Source organism: Corvus hawaiiensis, chromosome 2 (genome assembly GCF_020740725.1).
Source record: "Corvus hawaiiensis isolate bCorHaw1 chromosome 2, bCorHaw1.pri.cur, whole genome shotgun sequence".
Taxonomy (NCBI): Eukaryota; Metazoa; Chordata; class Aves; order Passeriformes; family Corvidae; genus Corvus; species Corvus hawaiiensis.
This window is the reverse complement of record NC_063214.1, coordinates 105,130,097-105,151,386: the sequence shown is the minus strand read 5'-3', so window position 1 is coordinate 105,151,386 and position 21,290 is coordinate 105,130,097. Positions and strand designations below refer to the sequence as shown.

Genomic DNA, 21,290 nt, shown 5'->3' with positions numbered 1-21,290 from the left:
CAGAACTTCCCAGAGTAGGGAAATGAAGCTGGTGAAGGGTCTGGAGCACAAGTCCTGTGAGCAGTGGCTGAGGGAGCTGGGGGTGTTCAGCCTGGAGAAAAGGAGGCTCAGTGGAGACCTTACTGCTCTCTACAAATCCCTGAAAGGAGGCTGTAGGGAGGTCTCTTCTTGGTCTCTTTTCCCGGGTAACAAGTGACAAGACGAGAAGAGATAATGTTAAGCTGTCCCAGGGGAGATTTAGGTTGGACATCAGGAAGAAGTTTTTCACAGAAAGGGTGATTAGACATTGGAATAGACTGCCCAGGGAGGTGGTTAAAATAAGACTGGACGTGGCACTCAGTGCCACGATTTAGTTGACAAGGTGATGTTCGGTCATAGGTTGGACTCGATGATCTCGCAGGTCTTTCCCAACCTAATTGATCCTGTGACTCTGTGAGCTCGTAGCGCCGGCTCCGTGAGGGGCCTGCGGCTCCATGGGGCGGCTGCGGGGAGCGGGGCCCGGCGGCGCCTCCCCATAACACCACGCGATGGCGCCGCGGGCCCGGGGAGCGCCGGGCGGAAGCGCCCTGGGAAGCCGCGCCGAGGGAAGCCGCGCCGGCCCTGCCGGAAGGGAGCGAGGGAGCGCGGGAGGCGGCTGTGCGCGGCTGCCCTCGCCCGCCGGAGCCCCGCGCTGCCCGGGTGGGTGGGGGGACGGCGGTGCCCCCGCGCAGGCTGCGGCCCGGGTCTCCCGCCCGGGGAGGGGGCCGGGCTGAGGGCGGTGGCAGCCGGGGCGAAACGGCGGCGGGAGCGGGAAAGCGAAGGGCTCGGGTGGGAAATGTGGGAGCCCGGGCGCCTGGCGGGGCCAAGGGCGGTGGTTGTGGCGCCGGGCGGTGGGGGTGGCGCCGGTACGGGCGCGGGATTTTGCCGCTTCTCTGCAGTTTATCGGCCCCGGGCCTGAGGCGGCGGGGAGGGAGCTCGGGCGAGAGCGGCTCTCTGTGCGCTGGGGCCGGGGGCAGCCTGGGGCACAAGGCCTGTGCTCCTGCCAGCCTTTGGATATAATTGTGTGCCCTGTTTGCAGAGGCGAGAGCTGCTCATCGCTTCTGCGAGCCCTTTAAGCCACTTGCCGGGGTCTAGACACGACATCTGTGCGACCAGGAAATTACTTATGCCTTCAAAAGCTGTACAGGAGAAATTTTATCCTCTTCCTTGTTTATGACTAAACTGACCAGCTATATATGAAACATAAGCTAACTGGGCTACTGATAATTGTACAGCTTTTAGCATTTCATTTTTTCCCCTCTCATTTTTGGCCGAAATAGCTTTTGGGTCTATGGCCTGGAGCTCAGGGAGAAAAAAAAAAAATAAATAAACAAACCTCTTTTGGGAAGGCCCAATGGATTACACTGCCTCGGTTTCTGATCAGGCCAAAAGAGCTGTAGTACATATGTTGAAGTTTGAGAACATTATTTTTTGCATGATGTTAATTTGTTTCCCTTCCATTCACAGGAGTTGCTACTGTTGCTTTAAGGACATTGATGTGGACATCAGAGTGATAGGTGGGTCTTCATAGCGCTCCTGTTGGGATGAGAAGCAGCCATAACTGTATCCTAAGTGCTGGACAAGTATTTACAGCCATTCACAAACCAGAATGCAGTGTATAGTGTTGGGAATTTTTACCCCTTCATTTGAAGAGAAATAACTTGCTGCCAACTGTCCCAGCAATCACAGGCTTGTGTTTCTGCGTGACTATAACTAGGGCACTTCGGTATTAAAGTTAACGCCATAGCAATGCACAGTGTTAATCTGAAGCACAGACTATTAGACCACTTTTCAGACATTTCCCTCTTCTGGTGATAATTCTGCACCAAGAGTAAGCATCTGAAGTATAAAATGAACCTGTGTTTATGGGAGAATGCACACTATTGATGTTGTTATGTTCACATTTTTTTAGCTAGTATGTACTAGGGTGAGTTCAAAATATACAGCAGAAAATTGTGTTTAATCCCTAAACTGTGAAATTTACTGCCAGGGGATTTATTGGAAACACCTATAACTCATGGGGGTTTTGGCTTTAAATGCCAAAACCAGTTTGGAGATGAAAAAAAAAGTGTCTGAACTACCACTTGCTGAAATCAGGACAAATGTACCTGGAAAAGTAATTCCTGTATAAATATGTTAGTGTCACATTTTATTGAGTATCTCTTAATAGCCATTGCCAGAAACTGGATACTGAGTTAGGGCAGCTCTGGCCTGACTGAAGGCACTTCTCGCTTCAGGGACAAAAGCAGCAGTGGGCAGAGGGGCTGGTCAGCTGGCTGTTGTTGGGTCACTTCAAACATAGTTGGCTTTTTTATGAAAGCTTTGTTTTCATGTGTTTTGTTGAAACCTGCTGAATTTATTGAAATTCCACCTTCCTTTAATAACATATGATGTTTTTTACCATAACGTCATGCAACAGGTTAGTTAATCTTGTGTCAATGGATGTCCTAAATAGTGGAACCCTCAGTGATCCTGCACTGGGCTTGGGGCTCTCCCTGTTACCTCCATGTGGCCACACTGTATCCAACACACCACTAGTCTGTCCCAGAGTGGGACTTACCAAGTTGTAAACCCCAGTGTGTTGAGGTGTGTCTCACTGTATGACAGACATTGTCTCAATTTCTGTTGGCTCCAAGGGAATTTAAACACTGTCATCAGATTTATTTATTTTCATTAATGCTCAGCTGCCTCAAGGGGTAAGGGGACAGATGTTTTGATGAAAGGGAGTATGTCCCTGATTCATTTTCAGTGGAGAAATATTTTAAAACCTGGAAAAGGAAGTAGAAAAATATTTCCATCATTAATGATCAGTATAAGCAAACAAATCTCTTTCCTATTTTAAATTGTACATCTGCTGGTGAGTTTCATATGTTCAGTTGGTTCATATTTTATTATTTTAAGTATAAATTGTAGAAGTAGAACTATTACATTTATTTTCTGCTGCTTGTCATGTTTCATATTTTATGTAGTTTGTTTTGGAAGAGTAATTCAACTGAAAATAAAACAAACTCATTTTTTAATTTAGTGTCCTCGCAGCATTTTTATGCTCTGCTTTATATTTGTAGTATAATGTTTCATAAATAATTTATAAAAGTAATTAAAGTTTCTGTGTTTGGCAAAACAGGTTTTTCATATTTGGTAAACTAATATAGTTGGATGGTTTTGCCAGGGATTTTCCACTCCTTCCCTTTCAGAAAGCATATGTACATGTTGTGTGTTAATAATAAAATATCAGACTTTACCAATTACTGCTTTAAAAAATTATTTACATCAAGCTCAATCCTGATTTCTGTTTATTCTGAAGCTCTTTCAATGAATTTTTTGCTGTGTAGGAATTAGAGTTAATATGAATATTAGACACACCTACTTTTCTGAAGTGGAAAATTAATGAATCAGCTACCATGGGCTTAGGTTTTTAAGTATGAGAAAATAACATTATGGCAACCTTGACAGTATTTAGATGTATATGGGAAAGAGACAAAAAGTATATGTGTACATCATGAGAGAGGAGATAAAAGTTTTGAAGCAGGCTATGGTTGGAAATGAGATATTTGAAATGCACAAAGAGGGATGGCACAGCAATCTTTATGTGTGGGGGGGGTTTGAGTGTTAGAAGTCACTGCAGTGTTTTGCAGTTATCTCAGTGCTGGGTTTCCTTCTTCCTCCGAGCAGGCAGGAGAGAATCCAGTGACTCACATGCTTTGGTTGCCTAATGCCTGAATCTGCAGCCTTTGCTGGCATGAATTGTCCCATCAACTGGAGTGGGACTGCTCCTGTATGCGGGGCTTCTTGCAGACAGATTGGTGTTGCCAAGGGTTTGAGCTTCTGGGGTTTGGAAAGGACAGTCATTTGCTTTTGTGTTTGCTGCATGATTTGCATTTTCTCTGACCATTCCATTCTGCTTTCATGCCATGTGGCTTACCTTAAGAAAGTTATCTTTAATCAGTATTGTTAAATGTGAGGTAGAACACAACCAGTGTATGTACTATATTCATAGGCATTTTGAAAAACCCTGGTGTTATCCTGGTATAAATCTATAACAGTTTTAAGTGCTGTCTTGGCTATATTCCAGTGTTTCTGGGAATAGCATTTGACCATATCGTAAGAGTAGCAATAGGTATTTTAGTGTACTCCATTTCTGTTACTTTTCACTGGCACTCACCTAAAATAAAGTTCAAGTTGAGGGTGAGAATGTCAGGAGAAATATGTGAATGAAGCAGCTAACCTATTAGTGTAATAAAATAATTGTCAGATAAGAGGAGATTAAGAATATTTCTCAGTGATACATACTGGTAAACCACACTAAAATGTTGGTGATTATAAATCCTGCGTGGTGGCTGTAGAGCTCTTGTTCTCCCTTTCTACCCCCACAACTATTTTTCCCTTTTTTATTTTTTTCCTGTCCAGCTGTTCCTCTTCCTTAAACCTGTTCCTCACATTTAAAAAATCTGGTTGCAACTTGAACTGACCTGTGTTTTCTTCATGGGAGGCAGGAACAGATGCTGGAGGGGAAAAAAAAAAAGAGAAAGAAGGGGCTGTATGTGGTCAAAACCACTGGTTAAACAGAAACCTTACTGCATGAGTGGAATCAGGATGGGTTTAATAATTTGTTTTTTTTATACAAGTACCTGTGCAGACACAGCTAAAAAGTAAGAACAATTTGTTTCCTTTAAGTTTATGATTTTTGTTTGGCATTAACTTGGAAAATAAAGGTTGTGGGAGCATAAAGAAGGAGAAGAGCAATGGGAGGAGTGTTCAGTTCCAGCATTTTAGACTGCATTTTGTAGAAGGCTCCCTTTTAGCTTTCTTCCTGTAGCGGGGAATTCTAAAGAATTGGATTTTTACTGCTGCCAATCAAAATCTATAAATAAGAGACTTCAACTCGCCACAACAGAGAAGGGATATTTAACAGCTGTAGGTCATAGTACTCAAATGTAACAAAAAATACATTCAGTGCCTGTGACCACCTTAATATGTATATTTTTATGAATTAAAAGGCTACTATTTTCTTTTCTAGTTCACCTTGATCATCACCAGAACAAACTCCACAAGAGATGGTAAGAGATCTTTACAGGTTTCTATGTGATAACTTAGTCTCATTTTATATATAAAATGCATATAAACACTTTTACTGAACTGTGAGTGCAGACATGTAAAAATTAGAAGTAGCTAAATTGCTTTGAAAATAGAATTCAGATTACAACAATGCGTGATTTGTCTACTCCTGGGAAGACTCCAGAGAAATAACAGGAGAATAACAGAGGACTCTGATCATTTGCCTTAGATTTATAGCTTTTGTTTCCTTGAGGAAATCTCTTATTTCCATTTATTCCACAGCTGAAAAAGCACAGACACAGAATTAAGTGAGACTAAAAGTGTTCCTTTCCCTTTTCCACCCCAATGTAAAACATGTCTGTAATTACTTTTTTAACAGATGTATTTTTAAAATTCAAATGTAAGAGTGGTTTTCAAGGGTCGTTTTCAACATAAAAAACCTCACAAAAAGTAGTTGGACAAGCACCAGCATCATAGTTCTGTCTGCATGAACTGGCTTTTTGTCTTCCTTTCCCCTAAATTAACAACTGGAGCTAGTCAGCCAGACAAATCAACCAACTCGATTCCAGAGCTTTCAGTAATGTCATCAAGTTCCTTTTTAGAAACATTTTAGAAGAACTGGAGATAATTTTTGAGCTTTGAAAGAATATATTGTCTTCTTTGCAGATATATAGAATGTAGGAGATACCTGCTTGTGTCAAGCTTCATGGTCTTTCAAAACTCGATTTTAAAGTATTTTCATTTTTAAGGAAGAAAATAGGCAAAATGTTTTAAAAGTAACCTGTTAATGTATCAGATTTGATAACAGGACGTTCTCATCTGTCTGCTGAAGGATGAGGAGTCAGTGTGACATTCTTAAGCAAAGGGAAGCAGTAAATAAAACATTGTTCATCCTGGCTGTTAGGTAGTTGGATGATTAAGGATGAAGAAATTCCATATGGAAGGCAGATGCTTTCCTTCTACCCACTCATCTTGGAAATAAATGCTCCAAAATGCATGGTGGTGTAGCAGTGCAGTGTTAGACCAAGAAGAGAATATCAGTGAAGTTTCATCTCCATGAATTCTTTCTTTTCAGGAAGGATGAGTTGTCTGCACTTTTAAATCACAATAACTGAGCTACACAGCCCTTCACAAATAGGTTGCAGGTTTTGATCAGCAATACCTTAAGGAATGCAAGTTTGTTTTGGAGGGTTTTCTTTATGTACTCTATTAGCTGAAGGTATTTTGATTCTGAGAGCACTTAGCAATGACCTTAAAAAGATACAGCATTGCTCTCTTATGCAATGATGGGCTCCATTTTCCAGAAAGAAGTGTATCATGAGAGTTGCAATTATTAGTCTAAACTCACTAGCATTTGCATTATTGTCTGAGAACCAGAAAGTGGAAACAAATATAAGTAAAATAAATTAGCCTCTCTGGATAGTGTTAAATGGAAAGTATTTTTTGGTTTGAGTTTTCTTTTTTGCCTTGGGATTTCTTTCCCCCAGAGAATCATTCTTTTAAGGAGACCAAATTGCCAGTGCAGATCAAGAAAACAGACTTAAGGATTTTTGTCCTGTGACTAAAAAAAACTACAAACAAACAAAAAAACCCAACCTTAATAAAGGACTGTAAATGTTACATTCATGTCTGAAAACCTCAGCTAGTTTTGCCATAGTTTTGAGTGTTTGCCAAAAAATGGTTTAATTAAAATTTTCCAATTTAAAGTAGAGGCATTCTGTTGTAGTCCAGATAAAAGATTTTCTATGGAAATTAAGACATGAGGGAAAGCAAGAAAATATTTGCTATTTAGTTTACTTGTTCTAGGCTCTAGTCTACTTTATGGCTTTTTTTTAAGATCCTCTATTACCCTGCTTTTTGAGAGTAGGATGAGGGGGGAGATGAAATGGCTTCTATGAAGGGAGCTTAAGGCTAGAGAGACTGTTGGGCTTTGTAATTCCTGGTGAAATCCAAACAGCATGAAACTTTTTTAAGGAAAACTAAGATTAGCTGGAAGACAGGAGAAGGTGTGTTACAGTATGTTTCCTTCTATAGAGCTATTTTTCTCTGTACTTTATCAGTGGCACTTTATTGCCTCTTTTCATGTTCTGGTTGGTGATGGATACAAAAGGGAGATTTACTGGCAGCTTGCATTTGGCTAAATACAGTCTTGGTTTTGATTGAGGCCACAGTGGATATATGAACTTGTCTGAATTGCTGTTTGACCTTTCCTGAGAAATTTTGGCAGGCAGATGGAGGAAATACATTACTGGAGGAAATACGTTACTGGATAAAAATGAATGCATTTGTTTAATAGAGAGGAATTTTAATCTCTTGTGTTTTCTGTCTGTGAATTTGGAAATCAGGTATAGCTTGCAATAGCTACACCTTGGAGTGATTCAGTTCTCACAACTCATGTGAGTGTCTAAGGAATTGTGGAATATATCCACACAGTGTATTTCCTAAAAAGAACTGATTCCCACTGTAGTAGCATGAACACTTGGAAAATACCTTCTGAACTCTACAACTTCTCTATTTCTAGTTCTTCACTGGTAGTTGTGTTGATGCGAAAACAGTCTCTTGTAGGAGTAATGAGGTGTGGTGCACATGCATAGTGCTCACACATGTTGTTTTTCAAATCTCCATGTTCTGTCATAGGTAAAGGATGACTAAGGATTAAAAGGCAGCGTTGTGCTTGCATTTAGTTGCTCCCCTCTTTGTTTCTCTCTCTCTTTGTACCTCCTTTTTTTTGGGGGGGGGAGCATTGGAGCTGTGGTGTGTGGTTGATTTTTTTGTGTTCTTTCCCCCTCCCCATGTGTTTTGGCCACAGGAAGACATCGAGCCGTGGTACACTCAGAAAGTGTACACGAGGTACTGGAGACACTATGACTTAGCCATGCGCTGGATGCGTAGGCACCAGAAAGCCTACAGGAAAGCCATGGAGTCCTTTTATCACCTGCCGTGGCATCCGTGGCATCCTGCTGCAGCCTCTTCAAGCAGCCACTACTCAGATTGGGGTGGGAATGATCTCCCATATACCCAAAACTACTCTTCCAGCTGTAGACCACATGTCAGAGCTCCATATTATTCAGAAGCTCAGCAGTACACAGGTGCCTACCAGGAGAGGGAGGATGCTGACAAGGATTCTGAAATGGAAGAGGATGCTGAAAGGGACTCTGAAATGGAGGAAGACTCTGAGTCTGAAGGGGAGATAGAATATGACTTGAGCAATATGGAGATCACAGAGGAGCTTCGCCAGTTCTTTGCAGAGACAGAGAGGCACCGAGAAGAGCTGCGTAAGTCTATGCTTGTTCTGTGTTTTGTGGTATTTGGTGGCCATAACATTGAGTGCTGGATGGCTTCAGCATTTACAGGTTTTGTAAGAATTCACAGAAACAGGCACTGCAAGTGAGCCAGCCAACCAAAATGAAATAGGCAGAACTGATGGGTGCACTTAAGTACCACTCATCAGAAGTAAGTTTCAGAAAATGTTTTGAACGTTTTCAGTGAGAGAGAGAAAATTATGACTGCAAAGAGAATAACACTTCTGTCCAGAAGACAATATTAATCTTCATTGCTGAGGAAAAAAGCTCCAGAATTGTTACGGTTAAATCTAGTTAATATGCTGTATGTCTGAGGGGGGAACCCACAGGAAATGCTTCACTGCATCCCTGAACCCTAGAGTAAGCCTCAATGTGTTTTATAGCATGGAGCAGCCATTTTGTTTGTTATTCTTTGGCTAACCAGACAGTAAAGTTTCATGACCCTTTCTTTTCTTTTCCCCTGCATCCTCTTCATTATGTACTATACCACAAGTTTCTCTTTGTTTTGCATCTTGATCTGGACCCAGGTCCTTTGGTAGGGAATGCAAGCCAAAGCCTTAAGATTTTTCTCAGATCTTGATCCTCTGAATTATTAGTGATATTTGTTTCTGTGAAATTCTTATAAGAGGTAAAGGATTATTCTGTACTTTATTGACACTTTACTTATACTGATGTTGCAGATAAATTTGTTATCTGTTTTAAGAAAGCAGCATGATAAAAAGAACTTTCCTCACATGACTTCAGTAGGAAATACCTAGAATGAATGTTTAATAGAGCTTTCTCCGCTTCTCCGAAAGAGACAATGTTCTAAAAACGTGTAATAAAGGCAGTGATTGGAAGGGAAAGAAAAAGTGGTTTAAGTTCTTTGATCAGCAGGTATCAGAGGGTGAGCTGTAACAACACAACTTCACAGTTCTCATCAGTGTGATGCACAGTTGATGTAGTTAGCAGAGGGAAGTGAGTTAAGGAGCTCTGTGGTAGTGCCTGTCAGGAAAATCCACCAATGCCAGAGGTTTATGTCCGAAAAGGAGACGGAGGAGTCCTTCAACTTTATTGGAATAAAGGGAGAGTCCACCAGAGCACACGCCCATGGGTTTTCTCTCTCAGTGTTTTGGAGGGCACAGCCTCCCTGTTACCCTAACTCCCGGCTGCATGTTGCCCTCTTCCTTTCCCCGTTGGCTGTGGTACTAGGAAGGTGCAGCCTTCCCGAACTGGCTACCCCATATCCCCCTGTTGAACCTACTGTTTTACCCCAAAGCTCAGAAGTTGAGGCTTGTGCGAAGCTTTGTCTACTTCAGGAGCCAAGCTGCCTGGTCCCGGTAATGAACCTGCTGCCCAAAGTCAGTAGAGGCATTAAGACCCATATCAAAGACGTTAACACCCATCAAATTGTTTGTAAAGACATTAGCACACATATTTCCTCTCATGCCTGACACGAATCTTTTTCTCATCATTCATTTGCAGAATCAGCTTGATGTTCTCTTGAAATGTTCTTTGATGAGGTACATGATGCTTTAAGACACTGGGCTACTTCTGGGAATGAAGAACATTTTTTTTTTTATTTATTTTAACTATTATGATTAGTGGTGTTTAAAGGTTTGTGACTGATATAAGGTGGCATCCTGGAAACTGGGAAATCAGGGCTTAGAGATGTTCTCTGTTGCAAATATCCTGTATGACCTTGGTAAAGTTATTTAGTCTCTTCCTGACCCCTCACTGGCTGCTCTTTCTAAAAATATGATTTGATTCTTTATGATGAGCAGGTGAATTGGGAAAGAGGTTTGTGACTCAGAATACAGATTTTGCTTTTGTTCCTTCCATCACAGTGGTACTTGGAGCCTTTTGGAATGATTTGGTCTCTGCTGTGTGCTATGTAGTAACCTAGTTCTGGATGAGTGTAACTCCATGCACTTCAGAGGCACTATTGCAGATCTTCATGCAAATTCAAGCAGGCTCTGGTCTTTCACTACTGCATGCCTCAGTTTTTTTTAGTAGCTTCCCTGATAAAGTGAGGATATTACTAAGTAAGCATCTATAATTCCTCAAAGCATGAAAAAGTCAACAAGTACTTGAGTTAAATGAAATTTAAAAGTGACATAGAAATCTAGGGTGAATGGTGCTTTCTAAATGCTAATTTTGTGAGTAATTAAAAATACAGTATGATCTTTTTCGGCAATAATTTTTTCTTGCATGGTGAGGGAAAAGGAGAATAAAATAATTCTTTTATTCTGTTGAAGTTTCTCAAAACAAGAAACATAAGCAGCAGGAGGAGAGGAAAATCATTATTTCCCTGATGATGTGGAAACAAGCTGGTATGGAGACTGTGTTGAAGGCACTACTACTCTACTTTAAGAGGTAGTTTTATTAATTTCCCTGATTGCTGTTTATGAACAAAATTAAATTTAGAGGTTCATTAAGCAATCCATTATGATGCTATATCACGTTATATCTTTCATACTGTGTTTAAGAACAGTTGTCATTCTGTATTGATGCTTGAGAAGATTGAGATAATGCATCCGCCGAAGAAACCCACAGTTACTTGAGTCTTTTCTCTTTACTGCCTTTTCCTTTTAATCCCAAACTGCATGTCCTGAGCATGCCTACCTTAGGAGCAGATTTATAGAGAAACTTGGGTAGCATAAACCTCAGTAATTCCTGCAATTTAGTCCTCCATGTATGAAAGAGACATTTGTAAGGGTGAGGCAAGAGTTTTACATAGCCTTTAAAAAGAATGAGATTGTTTGGATGTGCTACAGTGGAATACCAATAGAGACCTTGATGATCAGTTAAAGCAAAAGCCAGTCGTTAGGGAACATTAAGGGGAAGATTGTGTCTCATGTTTTCTTCCTCTGGCATCAGTAAGGGGCTCCAGGTGGAATTCACATCCTCTGACCACTGCATCCTGGTACTCACTTGGGAGAAGACACATAGCTTGCTCTTCTTTTTAAAGCAGAGTTTGCAAGAGTTTGATTCACATTTATGGGCAGCTTAATGAAGTGTGAGTCACAAGGGAACAGAGCAGCAATGGGGCAAATAGGAAGGGGAATTTGGCACATAAGGAAGGGGATACTAATCTTTGTGAAGTATGACCTCCATTAGTTTGGTGTTTTTCTAGCCATCCAAAATTAGGAAATACTATGCAACATTAATGCAGCTATTTTGGACATGTGTAGTGAGTCTTGATTTTTCAAATGAGATATAGCTGGTTCCCACTCCTCACCCACAGATATCTCGTCAGCATGTAGAAGGATAATCAAATGGATTAAAAGGAATCCTAGCTGATGTCAGACTCTTCATTTATAATGGCTAAGCTAGAACTTGCTGGAGGTAAATGATCACAGACATCAGGGGATAAGATCTTGGAACCTTTAACTGTGAAAGACTTAAATAGGCCTGAGGTGTAGGTGGGAATGAGATGGACTCAATCTTGGAGGTCTTTTCCAACCTTAATGATTCTGGGATTCCATGGTTCTGTGAAAGGCATTTGAGCCTAGATAGTGACATACAAGCCTTAATGCTAATTGCAAATAGAAAACCTTCAAAGATGAGAAAGAGTTGTGTCAGACTAGCCAAAGAAGAAAACTTCAGATTTATTTCATTTATTGGTAGCTGCCACCAACTTGAAGAAGAAGCAGATTCCTAACTTCTGTAGGATTTTTTGTTTTGTTTTCACGGTGGGCATTTGCAGTGATTGGCTGACTTGCAAAGTAAGGGCTTTGAAACTGGCAAGCTTGCTGCATGATTTAACACTTCTGCAGTGATATAGTTCACAACCAACCTCTTCTAAAAAAATCTTTTTTTTGTCTCTGAAGTCACATCAATTTCTTACTAGTTTTTATATTGTATCATGTGTTGTAGTCAATTACGTGTTCCTGGAATGCCCAGAAGTAATTATGACCAAAGTTTTGCTGAGGCTTTATGAACTCAGACATACTAATGCACTACAAACTTATCTCATATTTTAGATAGATGGTGCATTTGGTTAAAATGCCTTACAGACAGTTTTAATTCCTCTTCATTTGTTTCTTCATATGCAATCATAATTATATAGTGATTCTCTTTTTCGGATGGTTTTCTTGTCAGGCTGGTCTGTTGTTCTGGTTCTTCATGTAGCTGGTGATCCAAATACACTCTGCATCTTGGGAATGTTTATGGTTGCATTTAAGTTTTCCCTCTGGCAGTTGAAAAGCATGAAGTTGTTTTCCTGACTTATCATACCGGTCAGACCTAGGTATGGGAGCAGATTCTCCAGGCATCCTAGATGTAAAGGACAGAATGCAGTAAGTTGCTTTTTTTTACATTTGCAAGAATTAAAAGGGCAAAAACCAAGAAAGGAAGATTCACAAACCTAACAGTTCTGTAAATTGTCTAATTGCACATTTTTATTACACTTTTAAATTTAGCCTTTGAAACATGTAGTTTGTCCTTATATAGTTTTTCTTTGTTTCCTTTTGAATATAAGAGAAAGTCTCTACTATAATTGAGTGAATACAGCATTGCAAGTACATTGAGAACCATTCTGTAGTAGTTAACAGGACACAGAATCCTTTCTTTAAAAACAGAGAAAAGCAAGGGGAAAGTACCATCATGTCAGTTCATTACTGAAGGATAATAGTCTGTCATTTGTTAATGCTGTGACTAGTTTTTTCCATTAAAGCCTCTGTTTGTATTGCCCACGCATACCCTCCAGCTTTTCCCAAAAATAATGTCTCGACTTAAAATTTTTTATGCTAGATGGAAAATATTTTTTTAGAAATGAAAGGAAATGGTGAATGAAGATGTTTGTTTCAAAACTGCAGTCTGTAGGCTTTTTCCCTCAGGTTTCTTTTTCTCTGAAAGATGATAATTGCCTCTGCCTCTTCTGTGAAGAGGAAGTAATGGAATTTTCCATGTTTTGTAACTTGTTTGAATCGTACCAGATCCAGGAAGCTTTTGGTTTTGTTTAAAGCCTGCGTGCCTCGTGGCAAATAGACTTTGATTTGGGGGTTTTGCCACCATATTTTCCTTCTTTCCTTCACTTTTGGTAAATGCTTTTTCCTGTTTTTAGTCTGCCTTTTCTTCATAAGACTGTAGCTCAAATTCTTGAGCTAAAGACTCCTGGTCCCCACCGTTTCTTTTTCTTTCTTCTTCCCTACCCTAAACTGTCCAAGCAGTGTGGATGGTGAACTTTTACATATCTACTCAACTTCCCTGGCTTTAACAGCCTTGGTTGACAAACTTTTTGACAAACCAAAAAGCCTTGTTTGGCATGAACTTTAGCCACAGTCTTCAGAAGCTGAGTTGCTGAAGCTTCTGAGAAATGCCTGTGAAATAAGAGCGCTCTCTGCAATATGTGTGGGTGCTTGAGAGATGCTTTTGAAACACGTTCTTTTGTGAACTGAAGAAGCAATGTGAAAGTTACTCCTTTTGTACCACATCTCTGATCCTGATGATTGAACCTTTTGTTGTGTAGCAGCAGAATCTTCTCAAGTGCACACACTGTGTCCAGCATAGAGGTAGTGTTATTTGGTATGGGAAGCAACTGGAACAACTGAGAAAATGCCTCCTTACTAGAGAAACAAGGAAGAGTGCCACAATTTTCACTGCTTTCATATTGAAAACTAATCTCTACTTGCAAAATTAGTCTGGAGAGCAACAGTTGGGCACAGTTTTACATGTTTCATGACAGACCAGGTTATCTTTATACAAAGTTTATGAATTTGGAAACACAGCCATAGGTAAGATATCTGATAGTCAAGAAAATGTCCTTGGATCCTACGCTAGAGACAGAATTCGAGCTTAGGAGAATGTGTAGCTTTGCTGTGTGAACCTATGTGTTGCTGCTGCAGGAAGTAATGAAAGAGAGACATTAGAAAGCTGGAGGTGCTGCTGAGGAAACTGCGCTTTTGGTGTCGCCAGACCAGAGGCAGTCAGAAATGGATATCCTCTGCTGTGTGTTCTGGAGAGTTGGGGGGAGTTAATACATATATCTGGAAATTATATGTAAAGTCTTTCTTATTTGTACATGCCTCAGAATGAGCCTGTTTGACAGTGTTGGCAGCCCCTGAAAGTACACCAGAACAAGGCCAGGCTTTTTGTTTTCTGCTAAGGGATGCCACAGATTTCAGCTCCTAGGTGGCATCTGTGGATTCTGTGGATCAAGCTCCCGTGTATGCAGCCTGGAGACTTGAGTGGAGCTGGGACCTGGAATGCCAGTTCCCTACCTGCCAGTGGCTGTACTGGTCTTAGTTCTTTCTAAGCATGCTGTGGAGTACTGGTATTCGAGTTACAGCAGGTTTATAGCTGGGAGTGTGGGAGAAGAAGCACATGTGACTCAGTGTGACTGTAGTGTAGTTGATACTTTAAGAGGAATGCCAAGATGCTGAACACCTCTACTTCCTCTTACATTTGATGGAAACGAAGAATGCTGTCTTAATATGAAAATACATATTAAACTTCAGAAACCTGTGTTTGAAGTTGTCACCCTTTGTCTGCCTTATGTGTTCCTCTTATTGTAGTGAGACAGTACATACACTAGGGGGCTGGTTGAAAGTTTCAGTTTATTTATCTTTATCAGGGACTTTGAGTACCTCAGCAGGAAGTAAGCAAAAGCCTCCAGTGGTAGAATAATGAACAGTATATCTGAGATGATTGTTCTTTACAGACCTTTTGCTTAACAGTTAACTTAGTTGTCATCCCTGTTGCAAAATGCATCTTGTTGACAACATCTTTGCTGAAAAAATACAGAATTTCAGCTAATCTTTCTCCCAGAAAGCTATTATCCCTAAGTTGTTCGTGAGTCAGTAAGAGAAGTCTGGTAATCTTGTATTGTTGTTGCCCTGGTAAATCAGTGCTATGGTAAAATTCCTTCTGACTGGACTTGTCATGAGGATACAGGAATAAAAACAGGAGAGACAAGTCATTGCTCCTCACCATCTGAGATGCATTTGATAACTGTTTTTTGGTAGTTGCTGATTACAAAAGGATCCCATGGAAACAGGTCAGTAGCTTGCTCTGATGGATCAGCCATTGGAACTTTCTCTTTGCAAAGAAAATACATGTGGTAATTCAGTTTTAGATCACACAGAGTGTCAGTGCCTGTTTTGTGTCCGTGAGGTTTCCAAGGATTGAAGGTATTGCTGTGACATATTTGGGCTCTGCAAAGTTTTAGCAAAGAACCAACAGGTGGGCTCCAGGGCTGAGGCCACATGTGGAACAAGGAATCCTTCCCCAGTCTTATTGTAAGAGTGAAAATTCCTTTCAGAATGCTGTTATGGAAGATTGCTTCATGTGGAAACAGTTTCTTGTGGGAAGATGCAGACACTACTTACACTCAGAACTGGTGCTGGTAGTTTTTTGAAGGCAGGTTTGCCTGCTTGCTTATTCCATTAGCATCTACAGCTGCTCTGAGTGGCTCTTCTAGTCTCCTTTTCATTCTTTGTCCCTGCAGGGAAGCCCGTGAAAGCAGCTGCAGCTGCTGTGGAAAAGAGCAGGTGAGACCATGCTGACAGACACAGCTCTAGGGAAAAGTGGCATAAAAGCATCTCTGTGCTAATCACTCAGCTTGGGCAGTCTGTCTTCACAGTTTATGCACTTTCCCCTAAAATTCCTCAACTACTGGTTCCATCTGGGTGCCACATGCAGCATTTCTGGATCTCTAAATGATCTTTATTAGGAGAGAGCTGTATCTTAGATCTCTGCTGATAAATCTGAATTCACCTGCCTTTAGTGTGATACTTTCAACCTTGTAAGTGGACAGTGACATTGTGGGCTATGAAGTAAGTGTTTCCTTACACAACCTATTTTGATATCTACTGGGGGAGCTTTTGTTGTAGAAAGGATGTTTCATTTCAAGGCATTCAGCACTGGAGTAATAGTGAAAACCAAATGCCAGACACCAAGGTAAAAATTGATGTAATGATGATGTCTGCTTTCTACACTCATGATCTACAAAATCTGCTCAGAAGTTGCAACAGAGCATGGCAGCAAAATCCCTTGAGTGTTACACCTTTTAGGTCTCTCTGTTATAAAGCAAATCCCCTGTACAGACAGATTTGCTTGGAGACACATAATTTACCCCTGCGAGTTTTAATGGGGTGTTGTTAATGCCAAGATTTCAGAGGCACCATTTGCTTTTCAGCACCTCTCACTGTGCCTCAGTTTTATCAGAAGCATCCAGATGGAATTCACATCCTTTGTCATTAGGGAAATGTGGGTGCTGGCATGGCAGAAACTGACAGTTCGGAGACTTCCATCTGCCTGGGTCTTTTCAAAACTCATTTCCTTGGATGCTAAAAATCAAGTGAGAGACAGAGGTTGTTAGGCCACCCATCTCAGACTTGGGTGGCCTGTACCGACTTTGTCACAGCCTTGAGAGTGCCACTTGGGACTAGATCCACAAAAGCTTATGGCATAGGTGGAATTCAGAAACAAATATCCCAAGTAATAGTCTTTGTCTTTCACATATGCCTTCCAGGAAGAAAAAAGCTAGTCATTTATACCCAAAGGATAATACATTTTGAACCCTAAGGATACAGGGGAACATTGTCCCTCTTGTCTTTCCCAGTGACTGGGTTGAGCACCTGTGCCACCTTGTGATGTCATTTGCTGTGAAGCTTACTCTGAGGAATCTAGAACACCTCCTGCTCTAGGAATTTGTGTCCATTTTCTGTTTATTTTGACCTTTAATACAGGGGTGATAGCATTTCCCTGTCGCTCAGAAAAATAGAGAATGTTGGTATGGTAACATACTGAGACACACTTGTGAAGTACCCAGTACAGATCAATCCAGCTGTTCATCAGTGTTACAATTGTTACAATTCGTGCTGGCCTCCAAAGTACCCAAAGCTGTTTATGTAGCTGTCAGAATTTCCCCCGGTATTTCCAAGGACAAGTGTCTGAAGTTGTCAGAACACTGCTCTGGTACACTGAAATCATAGAGGTAATGTAAAAAAAATGAAGGCTAAACCTTAAATGGGTATTTTTACTGAAATAAATAACAGGGGTGTTACACCTTTGAGTGTTATTGTTCAAATTTAGCTGGCTAAGAATCTCCTGGGTTTAATTTCATTTGTAGTTGCTGAAGTGATTGTTGCTCTAAAAGTCAGCTCTGTATTCACAGAAATTGTAGTAACTTTGCCAAGTAATGTAGGTCTCCAAAGAGCATGCTGGGCCTCAACTTTTCTGTGGTTGTTCAAATGCTAAAACCAATGCTGCTGTTCTCACTTTGTACAAGCCCTGCAGAATACCTTGATTTCTAGAAGGTCTGCAATTTCTGATGTGGTTGTGGTGAGCGTTGGAAGACTCACTTTAAAATGCATCAGTTGTTATTTCCTTGGGATTTTTGGCCACTGGTAAATGTAGAAGAGTCCAGACTGTGAAGATTGCATCATCTGCAACATGCTGATGGAGGAGGTGTTGAGGTGGTAGATCGCAGAGCAGCTGGCTGGCTTTGGAGGAGTGCAGGAAGAAGCATCTGCATTTTTCTGATCTCTCCATTTCTACTCGGTGATGCTGGTGATGTGTAGGGGTTTGTATTCCCTGCTTTTGCATCCTTCCCTTGGCGTTAGGTACTGACGCCCTGCTCTGTCATGAGCAGGCTGTCAGACTAGATGGGCTTCATGTAAAGTCACTGAAATACTTCATTCATGTATGAATTATCCTGTTGAAGTAACAGAGAGGAGATAGGGAGCTCCCAAGTACTAAGAAGTACAACTTAACTTTCTGCCAGGTGGGATGCCAGCTGTCTCTTTTAAAAGAGAGTGCTCAGACTCATGCTCCAACACCATACCCTGGAACTACTTCTGAAGTCAAACATTCCCGTTATGTGGAAGGTACAATAAATGCACATCTGCAGGTTTCTTCTGGCATATTTCCCCAATGTTTTTTGTTGCGTTTTTAATACTGGGCGTAGCAATTTCCCTTGTGTTTAAGTATACTTAATTTAATTTACTAGAATGCTGAAATGAGCAATGAGAAATTCAGAAGGTCATAGGTAAACTTAGGTTTCCAAAGCTACCCCTCAGCCCTTCCTTTCACAAATTGTGATGTGTTTCACTGATTCCTTTAGTATGACCCTTTTTCCAGATGTCTCTTCCCAAATTCTTGGTCGGGCAGCACACATAGCAGCATGGAGGAAAAGTGTATTTACTTGCTGAAATTAATTTTCTCCGGATTAGACCTTGTTATTTGATTCTGCATGTCTGTGGTAATACTGAATTTTGGACCTGGCAGTTAACTGAAAGGTCACTACATAGCCTAAGTATACTTCCTTCCAGAAAATCAGCAACATGGTTGCAGGTTGCTCTCCAAAAAAATGTTTTTCAAGTGTTTTTGATAAAGTAGCTTTCTCATATCAAACAATAAACCAAACTTGAATTCAGTACTGTAGTGTATCTGGAATCAAAGAAATTTCAGTGTGAAGTTCAAATTTGTGAGTTTGATCTAGAAGACTGACACAGGCTACTTTCTTTCTTTTTTTCCTGAAAGCACCAAACTCAGTATTATTTAGCTGTCTAGCGGCTCAGTGCATCGTGAAGCATTTTCTTCCAAGTGCATGTGTTTAATTTCTATTCAGGGTACACATAAAAAATTATTGTGAAACTCATGTTTCTTCAGTGTTCTGGTTTGCTTTTAAAGTAACACTTTTAAATTTTAACATTTCTTTGTTCAGTTTCCTCAGACTGTGCCATAAATGTATGTGAAGACATAGTTATATATAGATTTAAGTAATCCTTCTGTTTACTCTAGCAGTGTTGTCTTTGTCTGGTGTCAGCATTGTTGCCATCAGTAACAGATTGGAGTTGTTTTGGGGGATGGGAGTGCAGAGTCAGCTGGTCTGTATTTAATCTTATTGAAGTAGACTTGATCCTTACTAGAGGCAGCTGCCAGTGCCTGATCCTGTACTAATTTCTAAGCAGTGGTCAGTCAGCAACTTCCTATCAGTTTAATTCTGTCAGATGGCACCAGCATACAGACACCTTGGTGCCTCTGGTGTGATACAGACCCCTGATTGCACAGGGCTCACCTCTGTGTTTTCTAGCCTTCATCAACAAATCCCTGATTATGAATTACATTTAGAGCAATCAAATTTCTAGAGCAGGCTTTCATTTGAAGTTCCAACTGACTAGCTGATTGTTTCATGTTCTTGGGATTTAATTGTTTCAGTGCATTTTCTGGTTGGGCTAAAAATATTCCTTTTTAAGGGTTTCACTGTGCAAGGTAATAGAAGAAAAATAAAAGAAAGGTGATTTGATGTTTAGCTGGGCAGTAACCAGTGTAGCCTAGTGCTAATGTAAATATGGACATGAAGGCTTATATTATTTCTGTGTAGGATCCTTGGCAGTTTGTTTTGGAGACCACACAACAATCCTTCTTGGGTTTTAATCCTATTTCTAAAACAGAAATCGGCTTCTTTATTCTCCAGTTAGCTGTATAACTTTCTGCCAGTTACTTAACGCAAATAACAAAATAATGTGAGATAATTAATTCTTTAAATTATTAGATTCATTTTACAGATTAATTACAGTGAGACATGTGGTTAATTAATTTGGAAGTGACACATACCACTAAGTAGCAAACCTGAAAGTGGACCACCTTCGTTCTAATCTTGCTTTCTTGGTTTCTATTAATTTTTATTTCAAAGGTAGTTTTTCTCCACTTGCTGGGTTGGTAAGTAGTTTTGCCCTGTTTCTACAGAACTGTCCTCTTCAAAATGTGTAGAAAAATTGAAAGAGTGAAAGAGTAGGTATTGGAGTACTTCAGATTTGCAAAATCTGCTTGCTGTCTGTTTAGACAGCCTGTTGCAACTGAGTCTGTCTGAGGGAGTCCACTCTCTTACCTGAGATTATTTCCTGCTGTTACCAATAGGTTTCAGTTGAGCTGTGCTTCAGTAAACACGTCTTGATGCCAAAGCCAGGCCAGGCAATTCTTCCTATGCATTCACTCCTGCTCTGGTGTTTCCAGGGCACTGAACTGTACTAGAACTAATACAATGTTTTGGGGTTTTGTTTGTTTGTTTGGGGGGACTGGTTTTGTTTTTTTTTTTGTAGGATTATTTGTGTTGCCCCTTAGACAATTGTAACATCATCCGTGAGGGGCCTGGGAGCTGGAGTACGCAGCTAAGGGAGGAGAGCAGAAGTTGCATAAGCTGCTTTTGTAGCTGAGGAAGGAAAAATGTCCATGGAACCATGGTTTCAGACTGCCACAAGCTTGCCAAGGAATCACATCTGCTCTTACTTCAAAGCCTGTAAGAGAAAGTTTTCTTTTTTTCTTGAGAATATTGCGTTGCTTGTAGATATATGTGGTGAAATAGTCCATTTCTTTTAACTCATTCACTCTTCAACTAGCAGATGGAAACTTTGTCAGTGTAGATATTTGGAGCTTTCATATCCTCAGCATTTTTGGTAGTTCTCTTTCATGGTCATCATGACTGGTGACCGAAAGCTTAACATTGCAGGCAATTACTCCCACCAAAAGTAATTTTTATTCCAAGTCAGTGTTTTCCAGTCAGCTACAGCATTTGATTTTTCTGTATAGATGAGACTGCTGGCATAGTAAGATAAGGCCTAGCTGTCTTTGGAGATCAGACTTCTGTTAAAAATGGGAAAGTTACATGGTGTCATGGGGAATCCTTTTGTACACCTTTTGCAAGCACAAAGTTTTAAATTTAAGAATAAGTTTAAAAAGAAGTCTGTTTTCCCCAAACCAGCTTATGTCTAGAACAAGGCTGTTGATTCTGCTATAAAATCATCATTCTCTTTCAGCATGTTTCCACAATTTCTGTAAGTTACTTAGTGTTCCATAGGAACCCTCCAGCAAGCAAGACCACACTGTTTTTAGCAACCAAGAATATTTTATCTTTATAGATGTGGGGGTAAGTCACAATTGGTTGTATCTTGCAGACTCCCACTGATGGAAACTCTTGTTCTGCAAAGC

The 21,290-nt window shown here is 40.5% G+C and overlaps 1 protein-coding gene across 1 annotated transcript in view; it reads left to right on the top strand.

Annotated features, from left to right (window-relative positions):
* The first annotated feature begins 564 nt into the window (after nucleotides 1–564).
* Nucleotides 565–21,290, top strand: part of GEMIN8 (gem nuclear organelle associated protein 8) — a 37,631-nt gene continuing 16,905 nt past the window's right edge. The window contains exons 1-4 of the mRNA XM_048286589.1: nucleotides 565–678; nucleotides 1,486–1,535; nucleotides 5,036–5,075; nucleotides 7,883–8,348. Of these exons, the coding sequence (XP_048142546.1) occupies nucleotides 5,073–5,075; nucleotides 7,883–8,348 (469 nt within the window). The 5' untranslated portion in view covers nucleotides 565–678; nucleotides 1,486–1,535; nucleotides 5,036–5,072. The remainder of the gene's footprint in view (nucleotides 679–1,485; nucleotides 1,536–5,035; nucleotides 5,076–7,882; nucleotides 8,349–21,290) is intronic.